Source organism: Rhyacophila brunnea, unplaced genomic scaffold (assembly GCF_057557595.1).
Source record: "Rhyacophila brunnea isolate RB1 unplaced genomic scaffold, BYU_Rbru_1.0 scaffold_3, whole genome shotgun sequence".
NCBI classification, from domain to species: domain Eukaryota; kingdom Metazoa; phylum Arthropoda; class Insecta; order Trichoptera; family Rhyacophilidae; genus Rhyacophila; species Rhyacophila brunnea.
Genome location: NW_028232965.1, coordinates 50,144,698 through 50,169,690, shown reverse-complemented (window position 1 = coordinate 50,169,690; position 24,993 = coordinate 50,144,698). Strand labels below are relative to the sequence as shown.

Genomic DNA, 24,993 nt, shown 5'->3' with positions numbered 1-24,993 from the left:
TATCAAATACAATTTTTTTTTGATCGTTTAAACTAGTTAAGTCAAGTGTATATGATTCAACAGAAAATTTAAAAACGTTGCACATAAAAAGTTCTTTTTATCTTGTAATTATTCTGACCTTAGTTAGGTCTACAAAATTATTGCTTTTCTAACAAAATTTCATGTGGAGGGAGGGTCAGGCAAACAAGCTGCTTCAGAGAAATTCAAATTTTCAAATGCACTACCAATCTACATACCTAATACGCAATTATATTAGTGATTGGACCTACCTGCAGGAATATGATGGTTTTATTGGTTCAACATAATTACTTTGGGACCCTCAATTTTTTTTTAAATGTATTTACTCCGTTGACTTATGTTATGATATATTTCATTCAGTTTTTTGGCCAGTTAAGATTCGCCATCACACAACAATTCGTGTGAGGTGGCCAAGCTAAACATTATAAAATTATTAACTAATTTTTTTTTTGACATATTATACCTATATACCTATTCCATAATATAATATTTACACTTAAAACCAATATTTGAAATTTCAATTTTATTTTTCATTAACAAAATAGCAAAAAAAAAAACTCAAAAAACACCACACCACATTTGCTCCCATAGGTAATTTTTAAATACGAGTTAATTAAGTTATTCTACTACCTAAATGAAATCTTGGATCTAAATACACAAACAAATAGCATTCGACTCAGTCGCGATGTTCTACGCGGTTACATGCAAATTGTACGTAAAACATTTCACCGTTGCACACTTCACCGTGAGCTTTCACATCGGAAAGATATGACCGTATACTATACGGTCTCAAATTTTATTAGATTCAATATGAACATAATTCAATTCAGTGACGTCCCTAGACAAAATGCCGCCCCATTTTTTTATACAATACTTTTTAATATCAGCTGTGCTCGTGTCGTTTCTAGTCACCATGGACATCGAAGGGCAACGGAGGTAAACTAGACATCGTAAAACTGACAAAAATGAATGTCCTGTTAAACCTTTTAAGCTAATTTATACATTTTGTTTCCAACCAGTGAGCTGAATTTTTGAAAGGAACAATATTTTCGTTATTAAGTAGGTACTCAGTTTAGGTAGTTATTTATATATATACCAAATGATTTTCCTCGGTTTACCGCCCTTCAAGTAACTGCCGCCCCCATGCGACATTCAATCTGCCTACCCCCACGGGACGTCACTGATTCAATTTTCATAGCTGATTTTGACAAAATCCATGAATTCAAGAATGAAAACCTAACCTAACCTAACAAATAATCCAGCATATCGGTTTTTTTTTCAAAATTTCTTTGCTGATGGCTTCCAGTAAAGTATTAACCGACAATAACCGTGTTTAATTTAGACATGAATTTTATGTCAGTACTATACGACCAAAATAGGTTGGACGGTCTTTAGCGGCCATATATTTCCTATAAAATATTTCTTGTTGAAGTGTGATACAGCGAACTGTATACGTACAAGTTCCGGACATGGTTATACGCCGTATTCTACCAATGGCAAGCGATTGCATACAATTTCTGCTCCACGGTGTGGTATCACAATAATGACATTAAACTTGTAGAATATCCTTATACGCCAAAGTGAGTGGCACTAAATGCTCTACCCACCATAATCCATTATCGTCTTGTTACTTTCTTCTCGTCGAGAAATGTTATCCAAAATCGCTTTATGGCGCTGGAGAAATTTTCTTGGCATACCAGATAGAATAATAATACGTATACCAACAAACCAAACCGCGTAAAAATGTCACGTAGTGAAAGTTGGAAATGTTATTATTATCAACAGATACACAAGGACCGCCATTTTGGCTTATTCAAATATCATCCATTCATCTGACATTACCCAATAATACTCGTAGTTGGACTAACTAACACTATCGATGAACTTGAATGATCTTCGGCCCATCCATTCGCACTTTTCAGATGACTAATGACAGATGAAAAATATCGTAGATTAAAAAAATATATTCCCCCATTTTACATATATGGGTACAAAAATGTTAAAAAGTAAATGATTGAATTGACCATGAAGATCTGTTTTATCGAAACTAGTTTTTCCCTCGTCATCTCCATGCTTTATACATATCTAACTATGATTATGTTGGTATACCTACAACCTACAACTGAGAAAAATTAGTGTAACTCGTGCTCAATTAACTAAAAAAACAACCATAAAAAATACAATATTTACAGCGTCGATTTTTTTTGACGCATATAACACAATCGATTTGTTGGAAGATTTTTAAGGGGCCTCGTAACCGTTCACACCAGTCATATAATTATTATTAATTTATGCCAAAATCTTAAAAAGATGCATAGATATTGCTCACGAATTGAGTTAAAGTAAGATCAACAGATACGTCATACTTGTACCTACACAAAAATAAATAAACGATTGTTACGATTTGATACAGAAAGCAGACGAGAAATTTTCATAAGATTCTGTCTACAACGTACTTAGTAGTTTTAATTCATTTTGCTCTTAACATAATGTTTTTATTGCGGATTGAGAAATATTATGCCTGACGCTTTATATACAAATAAAATAACTCTCTTCTCGTTGGAAATTAAACATATTATGCACAATTAAATAATTATTTACGTGTGTATATTTAAATTTTAGTATTAAATAATAATAATAATATGTATGTTTTAAACTATATATATTTTTAAAGTAGGTACCTATAATTAATTCATGAACGTCTATTTAATTTAGAATTTCATTCAATTGCGTAGCGCCCAGTTGTCCCGGCACCGAATTGTCCTAGACCCAAAAAACCACTAATGTCATCTTCAAAAAAATAATTGGATAGGGAAGGTATACATTATTAATTTATCTAGGTAAGTGTAGTTGTCATTTATGTTTTCTATTGTATTTTTATCATGTGAGACCTAACAAAATCGGACAGTCTCCAGCCTCCAAGTACCTTAACCCGCCATTGATTACCCGTCCATTTTCCATCCCGAATCTCGAGAATTGAAATTTTTCATATTTCGGGAAATCCCGGATCTCGTGAATCTTTTCTCGGGATTCGGGATTCCTTTATTATCAAATATTGATTGAAAAAACCATTTTCTATATGGAAAAAGTGGACAGAAAACCCAAAATTCAAGGACTGATCGGGGCATTTTAGACAATAATTAAGCCAACGTCGACCCAAATTGCGCGCAATTTTTGCAACATCAGGGAATTTTGTGACTCAAAAGCGTACGCGATTGTCAGACGCAGCGATTGACTGTCTGTGTTTTTTGAAATTCTATTTTAATAAGTAATCTTTTGAATTATTTTTGTTTTCCTACTTCTATTTTGTTTGTCTTCTTACATAAATAAAAATTCGTATTTTTTGGAATTTGTCTGTTTTTACACAGATTTTAGGATTTTTATAGGTTTTTTTTGAAATTCCCCGATTTCTCGAGAATTCTTTTTTGGAAATCCCGAATCTCGAGAATTAAAAATTTCATCATTTCGGGAGATCCCGAATCTCGAGATTGAGATTTTCTCGGGAAATACCCAACTCTACTTATAATTGCTATGGAACTGCACAGGTCTCATTGGAAGGAATTGATAATAAACCAATGAATGCATATAAACTGGTGAGACCTTTAAACGAATGAAAATGTTAGGTCAATAATTATTACGTATATTTTGAGAAATAAGTGTGTTAATGTTAAAAGCTATAAAAATGAAAGTTACACCTAATAAGTAGTAATACTGCCATTTCAAAAACGATGTTAATTTCTCCGTCAGTAGACGATAAACAGAGTAGGTACCTACATACGTAGTCAGTATAATTTGCATAACTTGATTTTGAACGTCTAAGATCAAAAATAAAAACACAAATAAATTGTTACATTTCTTTTAATTGACTTAAAAATGAAATAATTTAAGAATATTTATGATACTAAAAAATACGTGTGATTTACTTGCCCAAAAAATATTGCTAGTTTTACTGTTTCTAATCTTTGCAAGCAAGTGAAATGTTATCCATATTATATTTAATACCATTGTCAGTTTTAGCCCAGGAAAATCAAATCTCAATACAAATATTACTTTATTACTTTTCTAAAATGCATAATGCTTGTATTATAATATATTATAATATATGTGATATGGTGGGTATTAGAGCGTTATTTATATATAAGTGATAATCATTTCGTTATTAATGGTACATACACAATTAGTACCTACATAACATAATGTAATATAGAGTTTTCATTGCGGCATTCTAGCATTTAAGATCCCAAAATTTCCTTGATTTCTTGTACCGAGAACGAAAATTCAGTCCTTTATTAATTTATAGCAATCCCTACAACATTCATCAATATAATGCAAATAATTCGGACATTATACGTATTTTAGTGTCTAGTTACAGTAATTTTTATATAATAGTTGGATATTATAAAAGTACTTAAGTATATATTATGGTTACACAGTGCTCGAAATGGAAAATTTTACGAACAGGAACGCTCAATAATTTTTCAAAAATGTGCAATATTAGATATAATATCTGTAATATAAAAAAATATCTTAGTTTTACATAATGTACTTTATAAAACATTTTCCTCATCACCTTCGCCCGAATCAGTTGTTTGTAACATAAAAAATATATCATAATATAAGTTTACGAAATCGTTTACTAAAAAATACATCATTCATAATAATAATAATTATACAAATAAGTATAACTAAATGTAAGTATATGAATCTAATTGGAGTAGGATACATAAAAATATATGAAATAATGGACAAACCAATACAATTGTCCATTTGTTTCGTCAGTAGTTTGAATAAAAACATGTAAATAAGTGTAAATGGAAACATGAGTGAAGATACTTTATCGTTATTGATTTTTAGGTTTTCACCACGTGTACTTCTTCCTTCTTTCCTCGATATCATATAATATCTCTTGATAATGGCCTCTGCAACAAGCCCGAAACGTCGAGCAAAGAATGAAGAATTACACACGATGAAAACCCAAAAATCAATAACGATAAGGTATCTTATCTTCAAGTCTCAAACAGAAGATAAGTACATTGGTTAAACCAAGTTACATGCTACTTTATTTAAAGCTAGTACCTAAATTGGAAATATTTTGATTAAACAATTTTTTAATCACATCAAAATCCATCATGTACGAAAAAGTAGGAGCATGGTTCATAATAAATTAATTTAATAAAATTAAGCACTTAATGAATACACCAGTTTTACGAATGTAGCATTCATTATTAAATATGCATAATTTTAAACAACCCCAGACTTGTAGATATTAGAAAAAAATATTCAAATATTTACACCATGTGGGCATGTGGGATAATTTATTCTAATAGGTTTCTGATGTTGTTGAAACTATTAATTATTATGTAAGTAAATTCCCATTGGATTCCTCTATGATTTTATTTAAATGTATGCTACCTCTTTTATTTCGTCAACATCTATCGCATGAGTTTTCGCAATGTATTATTTGCTCAATGCAATCTATATGTTATGTATTATATAATATATAGGTGCATATGAGGGTGAGAAGAAACACGTCACACAGTGATGTTCCTAAACAAAATGCCGCGTCAATTTTTCTACAGTATTTTAAATCTCCCTATGAGACTCAAATACCTCTGTAATAAGGAATCTGTTATATGAATATATAACAAAAAATACCTTTGCGATAATAGGTATATGAAATTAATAACTAATACGTAATATTTATTCGCTTTTTATGTTACTAGGTATAAGATAGAGTTTAGACACTTACCCAAATCACCGGAGTGTAAGGTACTATTCGATACCCAACTTTTCTATAGGGAAACAACTCAAAATACATTGTTCTAAGATTTCGTCGTTACCACTTGGCAATACCTACACAGTTTTGTTATTTTTACTCATTTGTACTCTGCTATTATTGTACAGTAGGTACCTATATAAAAATCCTTAGTACTATCATAGTACGAGTACCACTATGTTTGTGGTTTGCATAGTATGCGACAAGTTTCTCCAATCACAAGACAAACAATAATTCAAAACACCAACAAAAACTCACAATCAAGACACAATAATTATTATAGTACCTACTTGATTTAGGTGGGTATGTACTTTTTTATAATTATTATGGTTTTGTAAATAAATACTACGACGATGTAAACGACCACGACCACGACCTCTTGTTAGTCGAGGATTGCTGTTTAAACTAATATTTTGTAAGAAAATTTATTCTTTCAAAGCCCTCAAATCAAAAATTACATGTGCTATTAGTTATTGTTTGTAAAACCTTTTTTTGAGACAAAAAAATCTCTTCCTTACGTAACATTTCTGTGGATTTGGGAGCAATAAATCTTCAGCGACAATATTTTTTTCAATGCACAATAGGTAGGATTCATTGTATTATTATTGAATAGTAAACAGCTTTGCTAGAGCCCTACCGGCATAAGAAGACCCGCGAGATGAAGCGGGGGGAAAAGAAAGAAAAATATTGCCAGGTTCAATACGTATTTTGCCTCGTTAAATAATTAATCTTTGCTTCTAATAATAATAGTTTTATAGAAGTCCATTTGTGTAATAATTAAATTATAATACATGGAATTTTAACGAAATCATGTGTAGGTATAGAACGTATAAAATATTTTGAACGTATAATGCATTATTAATTATTGATGAATGAACTCATTCAAAAACTCAGAACATTACATCACCTTAAAAATGTATGTGTCCGAAAGATTTAAGACAGTACTTACATAAAAAATATACTTACCTAATTGTTTCCAAGAATTTAAGTAGGTATGAGCTTCGCCCCAGACAATATTTATATTTTACAACCCCATGTGGCATCCATGTGTTTGGGACTTTGGGCAGTTTGGAAGTATTTTAGGCGATTTAAAAGGCAACAAGGCCTCATGTTTATTTAATTGGTATGCCGATCTTTGTTATTGATTTGAAACATGAATTTGGTAGGTAAAATAGCCGATAAACTGGATTATTTGTTAGTTTGGGTTAGTTTAGGTTAGGTTAGGTTGGGTTAGGTTAGGTTAGGTTAGGTTTGGTTAGGTTAACCTAACAAATAATCCAGTTTATCGGCTATTTTCAAAATGCGTTTTCCGCTGTATCCGCTTTAACCGAACAGTACCGAAATAAGTAGGTATATAATATTTATAAAAATTACTTATTTATTTGACACTCCTAAAACAATGAAAAAATAATAGCGTACATAAAAGGAATGGATATTAAGTGTATATAGGCGGGTACTTTTTGTAGTTATAAGTGTAGATATTATAATTTGCGCAAGAAAAAGAAAATAGTTGGTCTGAGTGGGTACTAATACAAAATGCAATAGTCATATTAAAATACACCTTTTCAAACACTACTTAGAAATCAATGTCTTTTTGAAACTATTACAAGAAATAAAAATAACGCTTCATTTTTTTCTTTAAAAAATATCAAACTAAATTTTAAATTATTGAGTATATTTTATCGGCGTATGGCAACATTAACATATATAGCAAGACCGTACATGTCATCATGGACGCTCTAAGGACAGTCTAAGAATTGAATTTTGCAAAGGGATAATGACTTGCTTAATCTCTTTTTCTTCATCGCAAAATTTTGCAACGTTATAAAACAATCTCCCTGGCAGGTTCGGGTATTGGTTTTCCAGACTTTGAAGTCATTTTGTATGAGATATTGTTAAAATACTGGAGATGTTCGCGGTAAGTGTTTACTGAATGGAATGTGTCGCTGGACATGAGTGGACCTACCACTACCCCCACCTTTCGCAAGTCTTTCCTCTCACCCCGCATCATCTCGCGAAGGATAGGTAAAGAGTTTAGGTAGGTACCTACCTACGAGTATTTTTTCACTGCGAAGTATTTCTGCCGAACTAAAACCGAAATAAAAAATAAGAGTAGGTACCTAGCTCAGCATGATATGGGTAATACTATGAACGTTTAAATTTGTTCGTTCCCCCTGATGAAGATGCCCATACACGCAAAAATTGTACAGAGACCACTGACATTTTAATTTACTTGCACAATAGCGTTATTAAACCTCCTCGGTTGTATATCGCTCCATACCGATGGGAAGACACCTTGTTGGTTGCATACCATCTAATATCAACAGGTCGACTAATGAACGGCCTCGATTGTCTTATGATGTATTGTGAAAACTATGAATGCGTCAAGCCTACCTAGTACCTAAAGTTAGCTATCCTATATTTTACGCAATCGTCAATCGGACAGTTATTGTTTTGTTTCTTCCATCCATTTCTCTCCCGTTTCATTCCATAAAATATTGTGACTTCCACTCCCGTATTGATTACAAATTTAATGTACTCAAAATCATAACTGTTTGGGAACCCGCGATTTACACTCTTACCCAAGTCAGCTAAGCCCTGTGGTTCATACCAAAGGGTCTAAAATCCAAGCTTGGTAGATACATACACAGAGGTAATTTATTTAGTCATAAAACATTAATTAACAAATGAATTATTTTTCACAATACCTATGTAGATATTTCATGTGTTTTAATTGAAAATCAAAAAAAAGGTGCGTAATAATTTAACGTTATTATCGATATTAGTAGTAGGTACCTACCCTAAATAAATGATGTATTTTGTGATTTTGTCTGCAAGCAAAAAAAAAATGTTGAATAGCACTGAAGAATAGAATAATATACTATTATCTCATATTGTCTTAAAGAAAACGGAAGAGAGCAATACAGTCATGTAAGGGTGCTTTCTTCAATAAAAACTGTATTTTTTATTATCAGGCATGGGTTGTCTAGAAATGCATTGTTAGGAAAAAATATACCTAGATGCATTTCTAAGAAATTTGCCTTACTGTGGCACCCATTTGTATCGACATGTACGAATTATTAAAAATCAGGGGTAGTCAACAAGTAAAATCATTGTTTAATAAAAAGATTTTTTTTTTTAATATATTTATATACCAATTCATATTCCTCAATTTCAACACAATCTGAACCGGAACGCTATATTAAATATTCTGATGAGGCTCGAGAATTTTACGAGACATCTCGCTATCAGGATTCCACGAGAAGGAACGGTAGATTCGAGGAATCCACGAGACGGAACGGAATTGTCAACGAATTCACGAACCGGAACGGCGCTCCGGGGCGTTCCGCTCCATTCCGAGCGCTGTGGTTACATGTAAATTGTACGTATTACATATTTTCACCGTAACACAGTTCGCCGTGAGCTTTCTTATCGGAAAGAGATGAAAAAAATACGCGTTGTTCGTGAAGCATTGCAAACTATAATGTTCCTTCAACAACGCAAACCTAACATAACCTAACAAATAATCCAGTATATCGGCTATTTTCAAAATTTGTTTCAATATACGACCATATAATATTACCGATACAACATTTCACGGTAAAGTGTGATACAGCAAACTGCATACGTACATATTTCCGGACACGATATTTTACATCTGCTTCTATAAATCAGTACCCGTGTACCTACTATCTACATGGTTATATATTTCACTATTTGATCCATGCCATACACACGCCTGTAAAATAATTCTTAGGCAAATAGGTACTTTTAAGTACAAACCAAGACAGTAGTGACATCCCTAGGGAAAATGCCGCCTCATTTTTTATATAGTATTTTTTTTATCATTCGTTCATAACTCAATTATCTAAGAAATGTGTTGTATGGATACATACTAAGAAAACATAATTACCACTAAAGCTAATTTTATTTAAATGCCATCTCTGCTTCAATAGACAATAATGCGAGTCCACGGCTTCAGATACATTTAAAAATACTCTTGATAACTTCCAAAACTCGCGAGTAACTGGGAAAAAATATTTTTGGATACATTTTAAATTAAGTAGGTAAGTATGTAGGTACCTACCTATAATTCAAATATAATTCGTAAATCTGCACGTGTCATTGCTGGTCATCAAGGACATGACGTCCAAGGACAACGGAAGTAAACTAGACATAGCGAACCCGACAAAAAAAATACAGTTCTGTTAAACCTTTCATGTTATTTAATACATTTTGTTTCTGTGAGTTGTTTTTTAATGGAAAGATATTTCCGTTATTACTAAGTTTAGGTAGCTATTTTCTACATGTACCTAATGATTCTCCTCGATTTACCGCCCTTCGAATAACTGCCGCCCCCAAGCGACGCTCAATCGGCCTACCCCCACGGGACGTCGCTGCAAGACAGTCGTTGGATAACGTAGTTGTTAGAATTAATTCGTATGGATTATAGACACTGATCGATAAACAATAAGACCACTCACCCGGAAAATGAAATATGTGCATTCAATTCCCAACTGGTTTTCATATTTAGGAGGTTTTTTTAAATTAAATTTAATAAGAACCTTTAGAATTTATTTTTAAAAATATTACGTGATTGATTTACTCTATGTATTATATTTTTCATGTTATCTGTCCGTATTATTAGTAATGAAATTATTGCAAAACAGAATATTGTGAATAATAACATGATGTGCCAATGTGGATTTTACAGTGTATCATAAGTTTGAACTTTAAGTCAATTAAATATTAAATAGATAACTAGTGACTAATTTTCTCATTTACATCGAAACGAAATCGAAACAATTCGATAACATCCACGCATTGCCGGTGTTCTCGAAATATTAAATAAATTCGATGCTATCCACATGTCACGGATGTGCTTTAATCTCACATTTTCGTTCTTATTTCAATCGAAAGTGAAAGTTCATTCCTAGAAGCGAGTTGAAGATCATTAGCTCTTCGACGGGCCGGTGTCAAAGTCTATCTGTTAGTATGCCATGGGTGTTATGCAACAATGATTTCTCTACAAATACCACGAAATACCTATTCACCTAATAATAAGTATTGATATAACCAAAAATACAAAGCCTTCAAAGTGTCAGGTTCTTAATCACTTCAGTAAAGAGAGAAACTAATTGGAAACCAATAATGTTTCACTTGGCACTGTGTTTTGTTTCAATCGATACATTGTTATTTTTAGTTGGCTTAACTTTTACTGATGACTTCTTCTATCTGAAAAAAATGATCAAGCTTGCAACACCCAACACTCAGTGGTTCTCAAAATCATAACAATTTATGAAAATACATGTTTACTAAACTATTTTTATGCAACGAATAATTCACAAGATTTAAGAATGCAACACCTTTATAGAACATAATATATAATTTTAAAACACCTCAGATATATAATAATACCTACTGCTAAAGAAAATATTTTGAAAAAATACAACGCCCAGCGGGTTCAAACCCCATCCACTGGATTCGCGCCAATATGCTTTACCAATTGAGCCATGTGCATCCTATCTAATTACAACGGAATTCACTAATAGTTAGTACCATAGAGTATTAAATAAAAAGAGAGGCAAGGAATCGGCTTTCTCATACAACTGAATGAAGCAGGCCAACAATAACCGACAACTTACAAGAAATAGCGACGCGATAAAAAAAAAATGCAGGGCATCACGGAGGATTTACTTTGGTCATTATAACGTACCCATATGATATAATGTTAACGTGGAAATTTTGCCGTAAATTGATTACCAGCCTGCCTCACCATACCTTTTCATCATACTTGCCTGCTTCACCATACTTTCATATAACCTGCCACCCCTAGGTTAGTAGGTACATTCTGAAGTGCTTAAAAAATGTAACAACTACGCGAGGGCGCCACATGCTAACATTTGACATACGATATAATACTATTTATACTCTGGTGAGGTTAGTTATAAATTCGAGCACCAGACAATAAAATTTATGATGGTATATCCACAGTTGTTTCATCATAATTAGCACATTGGCGTGAATCTAGTGGTTCGAGTCCTGCTGGGCGTCGTATTTTTTCAAAATACTTTCTAGTATATCTGAGGTGTTTTCAAATTATGTATGTTTACATTTAATTTTTATCTGTATTTTAATAATTCTTTTCACGTGGAACAGATGTTATCATAGTATGAAGAATTGATGGGGGAGCCACAGTCGAAAACTACCCAATCAAGACTCGCAACTGGACAGAATCTGACATTCGAATGACGTTTTCAATATGGCGTTCATATGGTAGTTCGTAGTTTTATTTTTGACCGTTCTTCAAATAAGTTTGTAGGACTGTACCTCGCTAATCGGTTTGCTGTTTCTTTGTTAAAAAAATATACGCTAGATTTGTTTAACCGCGCCTTCTCCTGCCGCGCCAAAATCAATCATAGTTTATAGATATTTTTTTCGAAATGGGCCCCCTAAATCATCTTTCTATGTGTGCACCTATTCCACGTACCGATTAATAATGTAACACGTACGATACCGCTCCATCTACTCCGATAATTCAATAGATTTTTTTCGTTAGATTTTTTTAACTATTCAGCAAGTGAATAAATTTTAAGCTTACTTTCGCTTGTCACGTCAGAAAAGATGAAAACATCATTTATGTAGGTACTTGGATACAGTATGCACACGCCTTTCATTCATGCGTCGAAATGTAAGTGGGTTATGTGCATGACCTCTGTGGGTTATTAATTTTAGTTGTTCATCTATCATACAGGGACTAGGTTGACAAAAATTCAATCACTTCTCAGATAGGTAGGACAATTAAATCCAGATTTTTAAAAACATTTCTTCGATAATTTCAAAGATTCTAAAGACAACCTATAAAGATAGAGCACAGAACAGATAATAAATAGAATTCCGATAGGCAGTATTCAATACACTATACATATTTTGATGCAGGATTTTAAATGTGTGAGTGTCCTACGAAAATGAAACACGCATTATGCACGTGCAATAGTGTGTGTAATACACCAATATTAAATGAGAGTCAATGCATAAACCGAGAGCAGTAGTTGTCAGTATTCGACGTATGACGTATTCTTTACACGTGTTTAAGTTTATCCCGGATTATTCCTTACTCGAGATCGGTTACCTGCTACTCCTTACCCCTTAGGTATTTCAGTTCCCATTGTTTCTGAAAGGCACACCATTTCTAATAATTTTCATACACACTGTGAAGAGATGGACGAGGTGTTTGCTGAGGATAGAAAAATTGAACTTGATTCAGCGATTTTGATGAGGAAACTATATAACGTCTTCGACATTTTTGGGCGACTTTATGATTTTTGCATTATTCGTGAATTAACACATAGAAAAATCTTCTGTATCTTTTAACTCATTCGGTGTATTTCCGTGTAGGTACTTTAAATTTTTTACATTCACTCTATTATGCTATTTTTATAATACTGCTTCTATTTTTGTTTATATAATATTTACTACGTATTTGCTTCATTTTTTTTTCATGACGTCATGTTTTTAACTTCTTAAAGTTGCAATTTGTAAAGTTTACTATAGGTACATTTAAAATCGAAGTTAATTGATGGTGTTGTCGATATTCTTCAATATCAGTGTAAGACAGTAGGTAGTAGTTTTCTGAATATATTTATCCGCGCAGGGCTCGAAATGACCGGAGCGCCGTTCCTGTTCGTAAAATCGGTAAAATTATCGCTCCGTCTCGTGGATAAAATAATTTGACCGTCTGAGCTAGATCGGCCATATTATAATAGAAAATCTCACACACTTATTTTTATGAAATACACATAAAATATCATCAGAAAACTGTCGAGCGCTCCGGTTCGTAAACTTTTCCATTTCGAGCGCTGTATCCGCATGATTATTACCACTTAATCTACACAATTTAGTAGAATCTTGTATACTCCCTTCACAATAGCCCGAGCGCGTTCAACCACCGACACTAAGTCGATGGATGGCAAAAATAGCTCTGTTGTTTATTATTATATTACAAATAATCATAAATACGGTTTTTATATTCGATACGATAAAATAGCTTGGGATAGATGATGTTTATGCAAATTTTCTTATTGTTTCAGATGGTGCTGCTGTTATCACAGACGGCGACGAGCTTCAACTACGATTATTCGTCTGCCTGCACGAGACCATACAGATCCAGCCGCGCCCACAATCCCGTCACAGTCCCTTGCGATCTGAACAAGCAGAGCTACTGCAACCTTCCCGGGGCCGGATACCCATGGCATGCCGTGCGGCGCTTCGTCCACGAGAACCAGGGCCTCATGCGAAGAATGTACGGAGACCAGCGCCACATCTCGGTGTTAAAAGCCGAAATCGAAAACAACGACATCGACGCTGAAACTCAGCAAGTCCCAATAAGAGACGATTCGTATGCAAGATTCGCCAAAGATCGAGATATTCTAAATACCAAGTTCTTATACTCGAAAAGACCAACTGGACGATCCAATTCTGGATCTTCGTATACAATTCCACATTTTAGACCTGTTCAAACGACACCTAGTTCTACTACAAACAAAGAAAACAGTAATAATGATAAACTGGTGAGTACAAAGAAGAAAGATGTCCCTAAGAAGTCTACGATAGATCGAGAAAATTCATCGGCTTACAAAGACAGTGCTGATAAGTCGAATGTTGAAACGGAAAAAATCAAACTGGCGGCTTATAAGACTTCATTTTTTGAAGACGAAGTAGCCCTACAACAATTAGTAAAAGACAATCTCGAAATGAACAAAATTGAACCAGAGATTATAACACTAGAAGCAGCCATAAAACAAAGCATCGAAACGAATAGTGTTTACCCTAACTATGGAGTTACGCACAAAAATGTTACATTTCTACCACCTATATCTACACCGCAAACCAGCGAAGCAATTTCTACTGAATCTACTACTCCTGAGTATATAGCCGTAGAAGAAACTACGAGTCCTACAGAGTATGACACGGATACTACTACGGGAGACGCAGACACAGACGAAGAGAACGGCGGCTGGAAACCAGTTGCAATGGATAAAGTCTCAACAATTCCTCCGACTATGCTGTTCTCGCAGAGCGTAAAAGAAGAGGCGACTATCAGTGACAGAATCGATCTTAACGTCGAGGAAAGTGCCAAAGATGAAAGGATAGGCGCCGGAACGCAGAGCAGCGCGTTCGTTTCCACGAACCTCGAAGGTCAGCTGTTTCAGGACGTTGTGCAAGAAGATGCCAAGCCAGTCATTAAATTGAGAGGAGTGTAAGTCGTAATGTACTTATATAACTTCTTAACTGTTAACTATAATCTGTTAAAATTAGCTAATTTTCCACATAACTTATTACTCATTCATATAACCGTTACCTATCGAGGAAATTTGAACCATAGCGAAATTTTTAATCGAGCAAATTCGGTCAAAACGGTTGTTACGGTGATGTATTGCGTTTGTATAGTTATAATGTTATTTCTTGCCTATCTTAATCAAACGCTATAAACATATTCACGATAGTAAATTATTGGTACCTACCAATATTACAATTTTTCGCAGCACAATTAAACAAAAAACTGTTTTAAATTGTTCTTAATATTTAAATTAAAATAATAATATATTATACATAAATGTGTACCTATTTACATAATATTATTATGTAAATAACGATTTATACATTTACGACATATATTAGTCATTTTGATATCGTACGCTTGAGCCAATGACATTAATATGGACGAAGCATCTGGAAAAAAAATGACACTCACTTTTTTGTCGGGTCTGCCGAATGGCATAATATGTTCTAACGCCATTACAATAAAGGTGATATTGCTATAAATTCTCGAAGCTCCTTGTCGGGTCTGCCGAATAGTTCAGTTCGAACGGGTTCGCTCAAACAAACATTGATACTAGAAACACTGTTCTAACGCCATTACAATAAAGGTGATATTGCTATAAATTCCCGATGCGTGATATCGCATAATGGATATTGCGTGACGTCTACCTATGCACGTGCGAATGTTACGTTTGAATTTACTTGCTAGCTACTGTACTGAGTGAGTCGTCCATTAATAATGTCATTGGTTTGAGCCATCAGTAAAAACTTTTACTGAGAAATAGTATAAATAGTTAGTACATCTTCTTCTTCTTCCACCCTGTCACGTCCCAACATTGGGGCATAGGGCAAGCACAAGTTCCCGCCACTTCCCTCGGTCCATCGCCAACTCTTGCGCCTCCCGCCATGTCAGACCTGCAGTACGTAGGTCGCTCCTGTAGCACCGCTGCAGGGTGAGAGTGGGCCGGCCACGGCGACGGAACCCTTGAGGCTGTGCCACAAGGGTACGAAGTGTCGCACTCGTTAGTACATAATATAAATTTAATATACTGTAGAATCCCGATTATCCAGACTAATTATGAATGAAGATAGTCCGGATAGTGTGAAATCCGGATAATCGAAAAAAATCATTATTGTTAGGGAAAGAAAAGTACATTTTGTATGAACAATTTTTACTGATATATTTCTATCTATATAATAAGTACATCTAGCTTCAATTTTAAATATTTTTTTAATAAGAAATTCAATTACCTATTGATTTTTGCTACCCTTTACGAAGCTGCCAAATCACGAATACTTAAAAAGATTTACTATAAATTGTTTTGAGTTAAGTGCATTCTAAGTTCATTAAGCATTGAAAAGCTTTAGAATGTGTAGGACCAATACTTCCCCCTCGGGAATCTATTCTTTGTCTTATTGATCTTGTTCATCTGGGGCAAATATTTCTTCATCAAAATTTGGAATCCAGGATCATTCGCATCACAATTTAACCCGATTTAACGCGATTTGTACCCCGGTGCAGTATTTTCACGTCTTGGTGCTAAAGATTGGGTGGTTTTTTTTCCAAACCTGTTTCATCAGCATTATAGATAAACTCTTCACCAGGGCTCGAAATGGAACGGAACGCACCGGAGCGCCGTTCCGGCTCGTGAAATTTGTAAAATTATCGCTCCGTCTCGTGGAGAAAAATATATTGACCGTCTGAGCTAGATAGGCCATAGAATAGAAAATCTGACACTTATTTTCATAAAATACACATACGATTTGATGACTATGTAAATATCTTCAGAAAATTTGTCGAGCGCTCCGGTTCGTAAACTTTTCCATTTCGTGCGCTGCTCTTCACCGTATTCTTCTTTCTCCAAAAAATACCTTTAACGTGTCTATAAAAGTGTTTGCTGAAGGTATGTCAGCTGAAAGCTTATCCCAGTAAATTTTCACTTCTCTAATACCATGTCGCCCTTTAAATTTTCGAGCCAACCCGAACTTATTTTGAAGTTTAAATCTCCATTCAATCTTATGTTCTTAAAAAAAAACTCGCTTTTTTCACATAATAATGGACCACATATTATTGGCTGTCCGGATGATCGCTTTTGAATGAACCAAATCGAAATCTTTTCTCTTCGACTTCTTCATTTCGTGATGTTTTCATTAGCCCTCCCCTCTAAGCTGCCATCCTCTGAGTCTATTATACAAATCGTAATCTGTGTAATTTCTTCATTTTGTTTTTTTTATATCTGCCATATTTATTAGATAAAAACGCCCGTCACCATTTTTCAAAACATTGATTATATCCACTTTGTCTTTCAATGATAGTAGAATATATTATTATGCTTCATAACTTTGCACTCCGGCTCTAGGATGGAAATGATGTAATATGAATGATGTAATATTAGGTTCATTTATTATCTATTTATTTTTTTATTACTAGCTATTATTACATGTGAATATCATTTGATCTAATTTTATGCGACGCAATTAGAGAAAGAGGCGTATCAGTGTAGTAAAAAGTGCAAAATTGTAAAACGTATACTCTACAACACATTTTCTTTTCAGTGTCATAACGATAAGATTAAAAATAAATATTTAAATCGCGTAAATAAACGTTTTACAAAAACTAACTTGTGCTTGTTTTGAATAATCTGTATAATCGAGGTTCCACTGTATTAGAGCGAGGACTCAAACCATTCCGTACAATAATTTTATTATTGTGTGCAATACAGAAGGCAACAGAAGTTTGAAAATAATTTAATGATTATAGAAAGGGGACTCGAATCAATGCCGGTGAATTAGAAAATTGCATACATAAATATGAAAATTCACATACAACTTTACTTGTTTTGCCTTTCCTGAAAATTAGTGATTTTATATTTTTATCCTCATTTCCTTTCGAACAAGATAGGAATATAATCAAATAATCCATATTATGTTTCTTTGTTTTCTACAGTAATGCCTGCCCTGTCAAAGAGGAAGTCGTGGCTCCATTTTGGGCCAACAACACACGAGGAGAGGTCCTGGCATTGCTTAATCTCTATCCCTTCGAGCAATACGTGCACTGGGAGAAGTGTACGCATGAACACAAGCAGATGTTTTGTCGGGAAGGTTGCCGGTAAGTAGGACCTATGACTGTTACTTTTTAGCCGTGTACTGAACACCTGACAGACGATATTACAAACCACACATCGCAATGTAGCATGAAAAAATAAAGTTCTGTTGCACTAACTAATATTTCCTAAATAAATTTATTTTCATTAAAGATCTGCTATTTTTTTTTTAATTCAGGCAATATTAACTTATTTAAGTAGAGAGATCTACAAAAAATAATTAGGCTCTCTACAACAAACTTTATTTAGTTATCGTGACAAAACTTTCTACAGCATTAGACCATCAGAAAGAAACTGAAGTAAAGAGTTGAATCTAATGTAGGTATGAATAATGTCTCTGATGATCTACCTCTGTGAGAAATGGAGATTGAATGAATGTTCTCATAACAGTTCTCATAAAGACCCATTATACTTACCAATATGGAATGATAGAAGCCAATATATTTAACTGTCTTTTTAAGTGAATGTAATAAATTATAATGGTACTAATAAGAATTCTGTATTGTTTTCAGATGCGAACAGCAGTACCGCCTGCATCGTCTGTTAGCATATGATCCAAATAATGAATGCCGAGGAATATTCTCGGACTGGTTTCGGTTTCCTTCGTGTTGCGTCTGTAAATGCTACGACATGCCTCTAGAGTTCAGAGTCACCTCCCGAAGCCCCAGGACTATTGAGCCAGAAATCGACGACAGTATTAAGAAAGAAATGTATGACCATGCTGCATCAGACTGGTATACGATTAATATCGATGAATAGAATAATCATTCTAAGTAACACAATTTTCTTCTTCTTCAGTCTTGTTAAGTTCTTGTTTTTGCTAAATCAATGCAACGTAAATGCTTTTACATAAAGACGAGTAACAAGTAACGGATTGCAATGTTTTATTTCCTTTTAAAAATGTTGTAATTTGTACATTCAGTAATTTTTACAGAAGATTGAAAATTTTAATTTTAATTATGACTACAGTAAAACCCCATTAATTAGAAATCGACAGGATCGAAAATGGAATTACGAAATACAAAATATGTGGCAAAAATAACAGCAAAACTTTTTTATTGTCATCTTGTAACATTGTTTACATTTTCTATACAATTTCTTTATAAGATTAATAAATATTAATAGTGACTATATATTAATTACATAATTCATAATCAATAATGATATAATTCATTCATCGAAATAGTGTAAATCGCTATAAATAGATATTATGAATTTTGGCGAATATTTCGATTTAGGTACAGCGAATTTCAAATTAACTGTATATCTATTAACGGGGTTTTACTGTACTGTATAAGGTAATAAATGTTAAATTTTGTGACATTGTTGATTAATATTACTGGTCGAGTCATATGGCCTTTAATCACCATAATATACAGTTATTCCATGTGTTTATAATAGTATTCGATAAATCCCGTGCTATTATTTAATTTTGCCGTGATTGATGTAGAATTGTAGATAAACTATGTAATGTTTCTTGTATCTATTTGTTTTCTAATAAGATTGATGTTAATAAATTATTCTTAATAGACTTATAATATTGTAAGCCAGCTGTAATGTAAATCAACTCGTAGCCATCAAAATCTTATTATACACGGTATGAACATACCACATTAGCGTGAGATTTGATAGAGCAGCGCTGAGCGAAAGTAAGCGATACGATCTTGACGTAAGTGCTAGTCAAGAATAGCAACTGATTTCTACGCACTAGAAGAAATCGCATCTGTGCATGTTCAAGATTAAATTGTTCCACTATAGATTCTCATCGAATTAATGATAATCATTTGAATAATTGTAATAATAATTGATATTCTATATCTAATGTATAATATTATTCATGATGCTTTCAAAAAATATATTTTAAAAGCAATATTAAAACAATGTAATTTATAAACAATGGCTGAAATAATTTATTTTGCTTTTCGTTGACAAATAAATGTTGCCAAAATGGAACAATCAATAAAACAAGGTAATGTTAAATGTGATATCACGTTCTTTTATGTAAATAATTTGCTGCGATAAGACACTATAAAAATGTATATAATAGTTTTAAAATGTCATTTTGACTTTACGAATAAACTTTGGAATCGATTCAACTAATTGAATCCACTTTCAGTGCTCATGTTTCGCTTTAGTACACATTCAAATGTTTGTTATAAAAATCTCCAGATTTAATTATAAATTCATCACTATGATAAAAAAAAAAACTATTGCATTCCGCACTCCATTGGCTCTATAATCAGATGTGGTTTTTGGTCGGTCCACAAGTACATTTTTTGCTACTATTATTTTATATCTCATTCCAAATTTATGTAGTTCATCTTAGAACAAAATCAGTGAGCCCAGGAAAATGTTACTTGTATAAATTAACAATAACATTTGTTTATCATTTTAGGTTAAATTATTTATAATATTGAATGCTAAGGCTAGTGATTTTTAATTAATAATACACCACATTTTTTTATTTAAATATTATTTTGACTAATATATTATTGTTGTTAGATTATAGTTATTAATTTTCACTAACAAATTACTTATGTATATATCGAGAGTGCTAAAACCAAAAGGATGTTACAAACATTGTCAGAAATAAATTTTTTATAAGGTTAGTATTTTTCCAATATCCTCTTCAGCATCCCAAAAATGCGTTTGCAAAGGTTACAACCATTTTGGGCGGATTGATAAATGAAAATCCTCTGTCTCATTGTCACTGATGTCCTTTTGGCTTAGCATATTATTGACATTATAATTGTTATACAAATGTTATTCAACTATTATTGTATTTAATTGTTTTTGAAATAAAATGGTCTGAAATAAAACAAACTGTGTTGTTAAATTATTTTATTGTGCAAAATCAAGCAAAAATTTTCATTGAAGTCAAGATAGTTTCGAAAATGCATAAATAAAATAAAATAAAATATAATATTGCGGGAAATTAAATCACAGCACAGGTTATCTGATCATACTTTTTGTTGATTATATGGTAAAATAATACTGCACTTTGTTTAATCTCATGATGATATCGTCATAGTAATAGAAACCAGTCAAACTCAAAAATAAATAGTAATATTTTTTTCACAATAATAATTAATAACGTAAAATATTTATAATAATAATATGTATAGGCAATTAATCTTCGAAAGTAAAGAAGTACAGATTCTGTATAGGCAGGCGATGAATAAGAAATCAAGGCTCGTTTATCTTTAACCAAAACCAACAAAATAAAATTAGAAATATTTTAACAGATTACTGAATATTTTTTTCAATATTGAACAATAATAACTTAATTTAAATTTAAACTAACATTCACATTTCTTGAGCTCAATCAAGCAAAACGTATAAAATATAAAACTTATTTTTAAAAAAGATCAGCATCGTACAATTATAATATAACTCTAAGTATTAAAACACTGATCATTATTTATGAATATGCATCCTCCAATATGGAAAAGAATCATCCGGTGCATTTTAAATATATAGAAAAAATGATTACATATATATACTTTCATATTACAAAAGACACGTAAAGAACATCACATGAGTAATGTTTAATAAAAAGAGACGGTTTTATTAATTATACTATTATTGAATTACACATTTAGTTCACTGGATATGATAAACTATTATACAATATTGACAAATTGCAAAAACTTTGAAGAAAAATAATTATTCTTTCACTTAGTGCCGTAATAATTATATTGATAAGTCTTCATAGTTCACATTCTAGGCTCTTATCTATTATTTTATATATCAGAAAACTGATATGTTACATTCAATTTCATAATTTTAATATTGCCATATTTAAACTCTAGAAAATTATTAGTCCAAAGATATGGTTTGTATAAAATTGTACACTGGCAGGCATTGTTTGAATCAGTACAGACCGCGTATCGCTGACAGCTGTCAAATTCAAAAACAGCCATTTCGATTTATATTAATTAACTAAAGTGTAAAGTACACATTCAATGAAATGAATGCAGTGTAAAATTTATTAAAAACCAAACCTTACTCGACGTATTAAAGAACTTTGGTCAATGATGTCTAAATCGAAATTAAGTATTAATAATATATAGATGATTCCTGCTATACAATATAAACCGATAATTAATTCTTCAACTATCTACAATGTCTTTGTAAAAAAAGAAAACGGAACGACTATTGTTAAAAAAAACATGAGATATAGTCTATGTATAGATACAGATGAACACATAAAATATTAGTGAATTATTAGTGAAAGGTTGATTCATTGCATCAGTTTACTCTTACATTACTACCAGTCCATTGTATTTCATATCATGCGGCATGAAATTCCCAGGCAAAAAAACATTCATGCAACATTCATCCATCCTCATTCGTATAGATTACAGAGGGTATTAAGATACTATTGTATAAAAAAAAAAAAACAATCACAATAAATCCATATTTTCAATCAGTACCTTTCAGAACTTTCAATGTGTGTAAGTTTTTTATTTATATAAAATTCGATGCAAAATCGAAAAGAGAAAATCACAAAAACATTCGACAGGATTAGGTTTAGAAATAATTATTTTTACATTAAAATATACATGTCGAACATCGAATAAATACAATTGGAAAAATCCAAGAGGTTCAAAATGTTAATAATAAATTTTTATACGTCTCTCCGACGACTATCAGATCATAAAAATACAGAGTTCTAAAAAATATAGTAAAACTGTTAAAAAAGTATGGACCGAAAGGCGTGCGGATACGCAGCGCTCACAGAGATTTCCAGAGGCCCTTGATTAGGCCGAGGGATGGGGCGCGGCGGCGCCGTGGCCTATCGCGGTCACGCTCGTCACACGAGATACGAAGCCCCACCAGGAACTTGTCCTTGAGGCTGAATCTGGAGGAGGACGGCTTGAGCAGAAAGCGCTTCAGGTCGTTGGTAAAGCTCTTCCCCGTGTAGTTGCTTGGGCTCTCGGGCTGCGGATTGTCCACAAAGGACACCGACTTAGCCGAGTGGACGGAACTTCTCCGGGAGGGTGGGGCGCTCTTGTCTGAGCGGCGCCCGTCGCCCAAACGATCCAGCGGCACGCTCCAATCGGCACTGCGCTTCCGGTCGCTGTTTCTGCGGGCGCTCTCATACCGGTCTAGCGATCGCCTCTCGGAATATTTGGACGCATCACTTTCGTTTTCGATAACATAGCTGTCGACGAGCTTCTCGTAGAGGGACGAATCATTTCCGTCTGAAGCCTTCCTAGCGCGAGCCTTGCCGGCGGAACGCGCCCTCTTGGCCCTGCGCCTCCTTTCCAGGTCTTTTTCGGCGAGAGCACTCAGCCGCTTCAAAAAATCATAATCAATCTCGAAATATTTGGCATCGGGTTCAGAATAATATCCAGGGGTTTTATCCCGTTCTCTGGCCGGCCTCTCGGAATATGACACGGCCTCTTTCGGAGATCTGGCGGAAAAGTCGGCGACTCCGGGATCCGAGTGGTAAGTGACATCCGGATCGGAGGGGTACGGCTGTGAAGGGAACTGACGAGAGGCGCAGTTGGAAAAGGTGACAGACTTGGATCCGGAGTGGGGCGACTTGGGGGTGGAGGCGATAGAGATGGGGAAGGAAGAGTCAGACGGGGGTCGGGGGGTGGGAGGCAGGGGTCAGGTCTGCTGCGAGGGCGCCCACAGCGTTTTAGTCTGCTCTTCATCCACCGCCGCTTTCAATTGGGTGCACATGTACGCGATGTTGGCTCCCGCAGGTATAACAGCTAGAAAAAATCAGAAAAATAAAGTCGAAAGAATGTGATAACCACACTTAATGTACATTTTTAACATATTGTTTTTGTGCAATTTTATGTCACTTCATAACCAAACGATATCTGCACATATAATAATTTATGGAAACGACTGATTTGTGTGAATCTGACTTTAATCATTAGCCATAGTAATATTTCTTCAACATATATTTAGGCTCCGTCTCTATAGAAAAATGTCTCTTCCACGTCTTTGGACATACTGAAGCATGCCAGAGAAAAATAATTGACACTTCTTGACATATTACTTAATCAATATTTTCAGACGGTATAACTTAAAATAAAGAGAGGAGACAAATCATTATTTACCGGAGACGTATTGTCTGTATTCAGTTTCCAATTTGAGGGCATGTTCGTACATCTCTTTGGCCGCTTTCGCCGACACCTTTTCCATTGGGTATCTGGTGTCTTTAATTTCTTTGATTTGCTTCGTCGATTTGAATTTGATGAGAAGCACAATCGGATAAATTTGTTGTTTGTGCAACTTCTCAATTGACGCAACACTGACGTCCAGGATGCAATGCATACCCTACAAATAAACAAAGTCCCATCACTGATAAAGAAAATATTATTACATATAACAAACGAAAAGGAAAACAATACACACTTAGACAATGATCAACGTTTTATACTACACCTGCAGAATTATAGCAACACCGAGAATATGTGGCAATTTCTTCATAATCATATTCGACTTAACTCGAAATATTTGTATTAAAAAGTATCACTGTGTACCTACAGTGAAACAATTTAACGTTAAACATACGCAAATTGATTGAAAGATGTATTCTAGTACGAATGTGATCATTATTACAGTTGCTATTCTGGACTGTACTTACATCAAGCCTATTGCATAACTTTCTCTCGCTCAGTGGCACTCCGACTATGTCTATGTAATAATAAATCAATTCCATGTTGCCTTGTAGTTATTACAATTCGAAAATTCTTGTATGTAAAATATTAAACATTAAATAATCGCTTAATATCAAGTTTTTGCCACTGC

At 33.6% G+C, this 24,993-nt stretch overlaps 3 protein-coding genes across 4 annotated transcripts in view; 1 reads left to right on the top strand and 2 right to left on the bottom strand.

Annotated features, from left to right (window-relative positions):
• Positions 1 to 19,108, top strand: part of spz4 (Spaetzle domain-containing protein 4) — a 43,561-nt gene extending 24,453 nt beyond the window's left edge. Inside the window, exons 2-4 of the mRNA XM_085952948.1 lie at positions 13,885 to 15,053; positions 18,063 to 18,224; positions 18,732 to 19,108. Of these exons, the coding sequence (XP_085809074.1) occupies positions 13,885 to 15,053; positions 18,063 to 18,224; positions 18,732 to 18,978 (1,578 nt within the window). The 3' untranslated portion in view covers positions 18,979 to 19,108. The remainder of the gene's footprint in view (positions 1 to 13,884; positions 15,054 to 18,062; positions 18,225 to 18,731) is intronic.
• A 3,700-nt stretch (positions 19,109 to 22,808) lies between these two features.
• Positions 22,809 to 23,838, bottom strand: LOC147068503 (uncharacterized; the record flags this gene model as incomplete). Its single annotated transcript, XM_085952995.1, has 1 exon — positions 22,809 to 23,838. A coding segment is annotated over one exon (882 nt), but the record flags the coding sequence as incomplete, so codon positions are not given.
• The window catches only part of Dlg5 (MAGUK family member discs large 5), a 35,603-nt gene continuing 34,306 nt past the window's right edge, over positions 23,697 to 24,993 (bottom strand). For both annotated transcript variants that reach the window (XM_085952947.1, XM_085952946.1), the window contains 2 exons: positions 24,300 to 24,519; positions 23,697 to 23,945 (listed from right to left, as the gene is read on the bottom strand). In XM_085952947.1, coding sequence (XP_085809073.1) covers positions 23,839 to 23,945; positions 24,300 to 24,519 — 327 coding nt within the window. In that variant the 3' untranslated portion in view covers positions 23,697 to 23,838. The remainder of the gene's footprint in view (positions 23,946 to 24,299; positions 24,520 to 24,993) is intronic.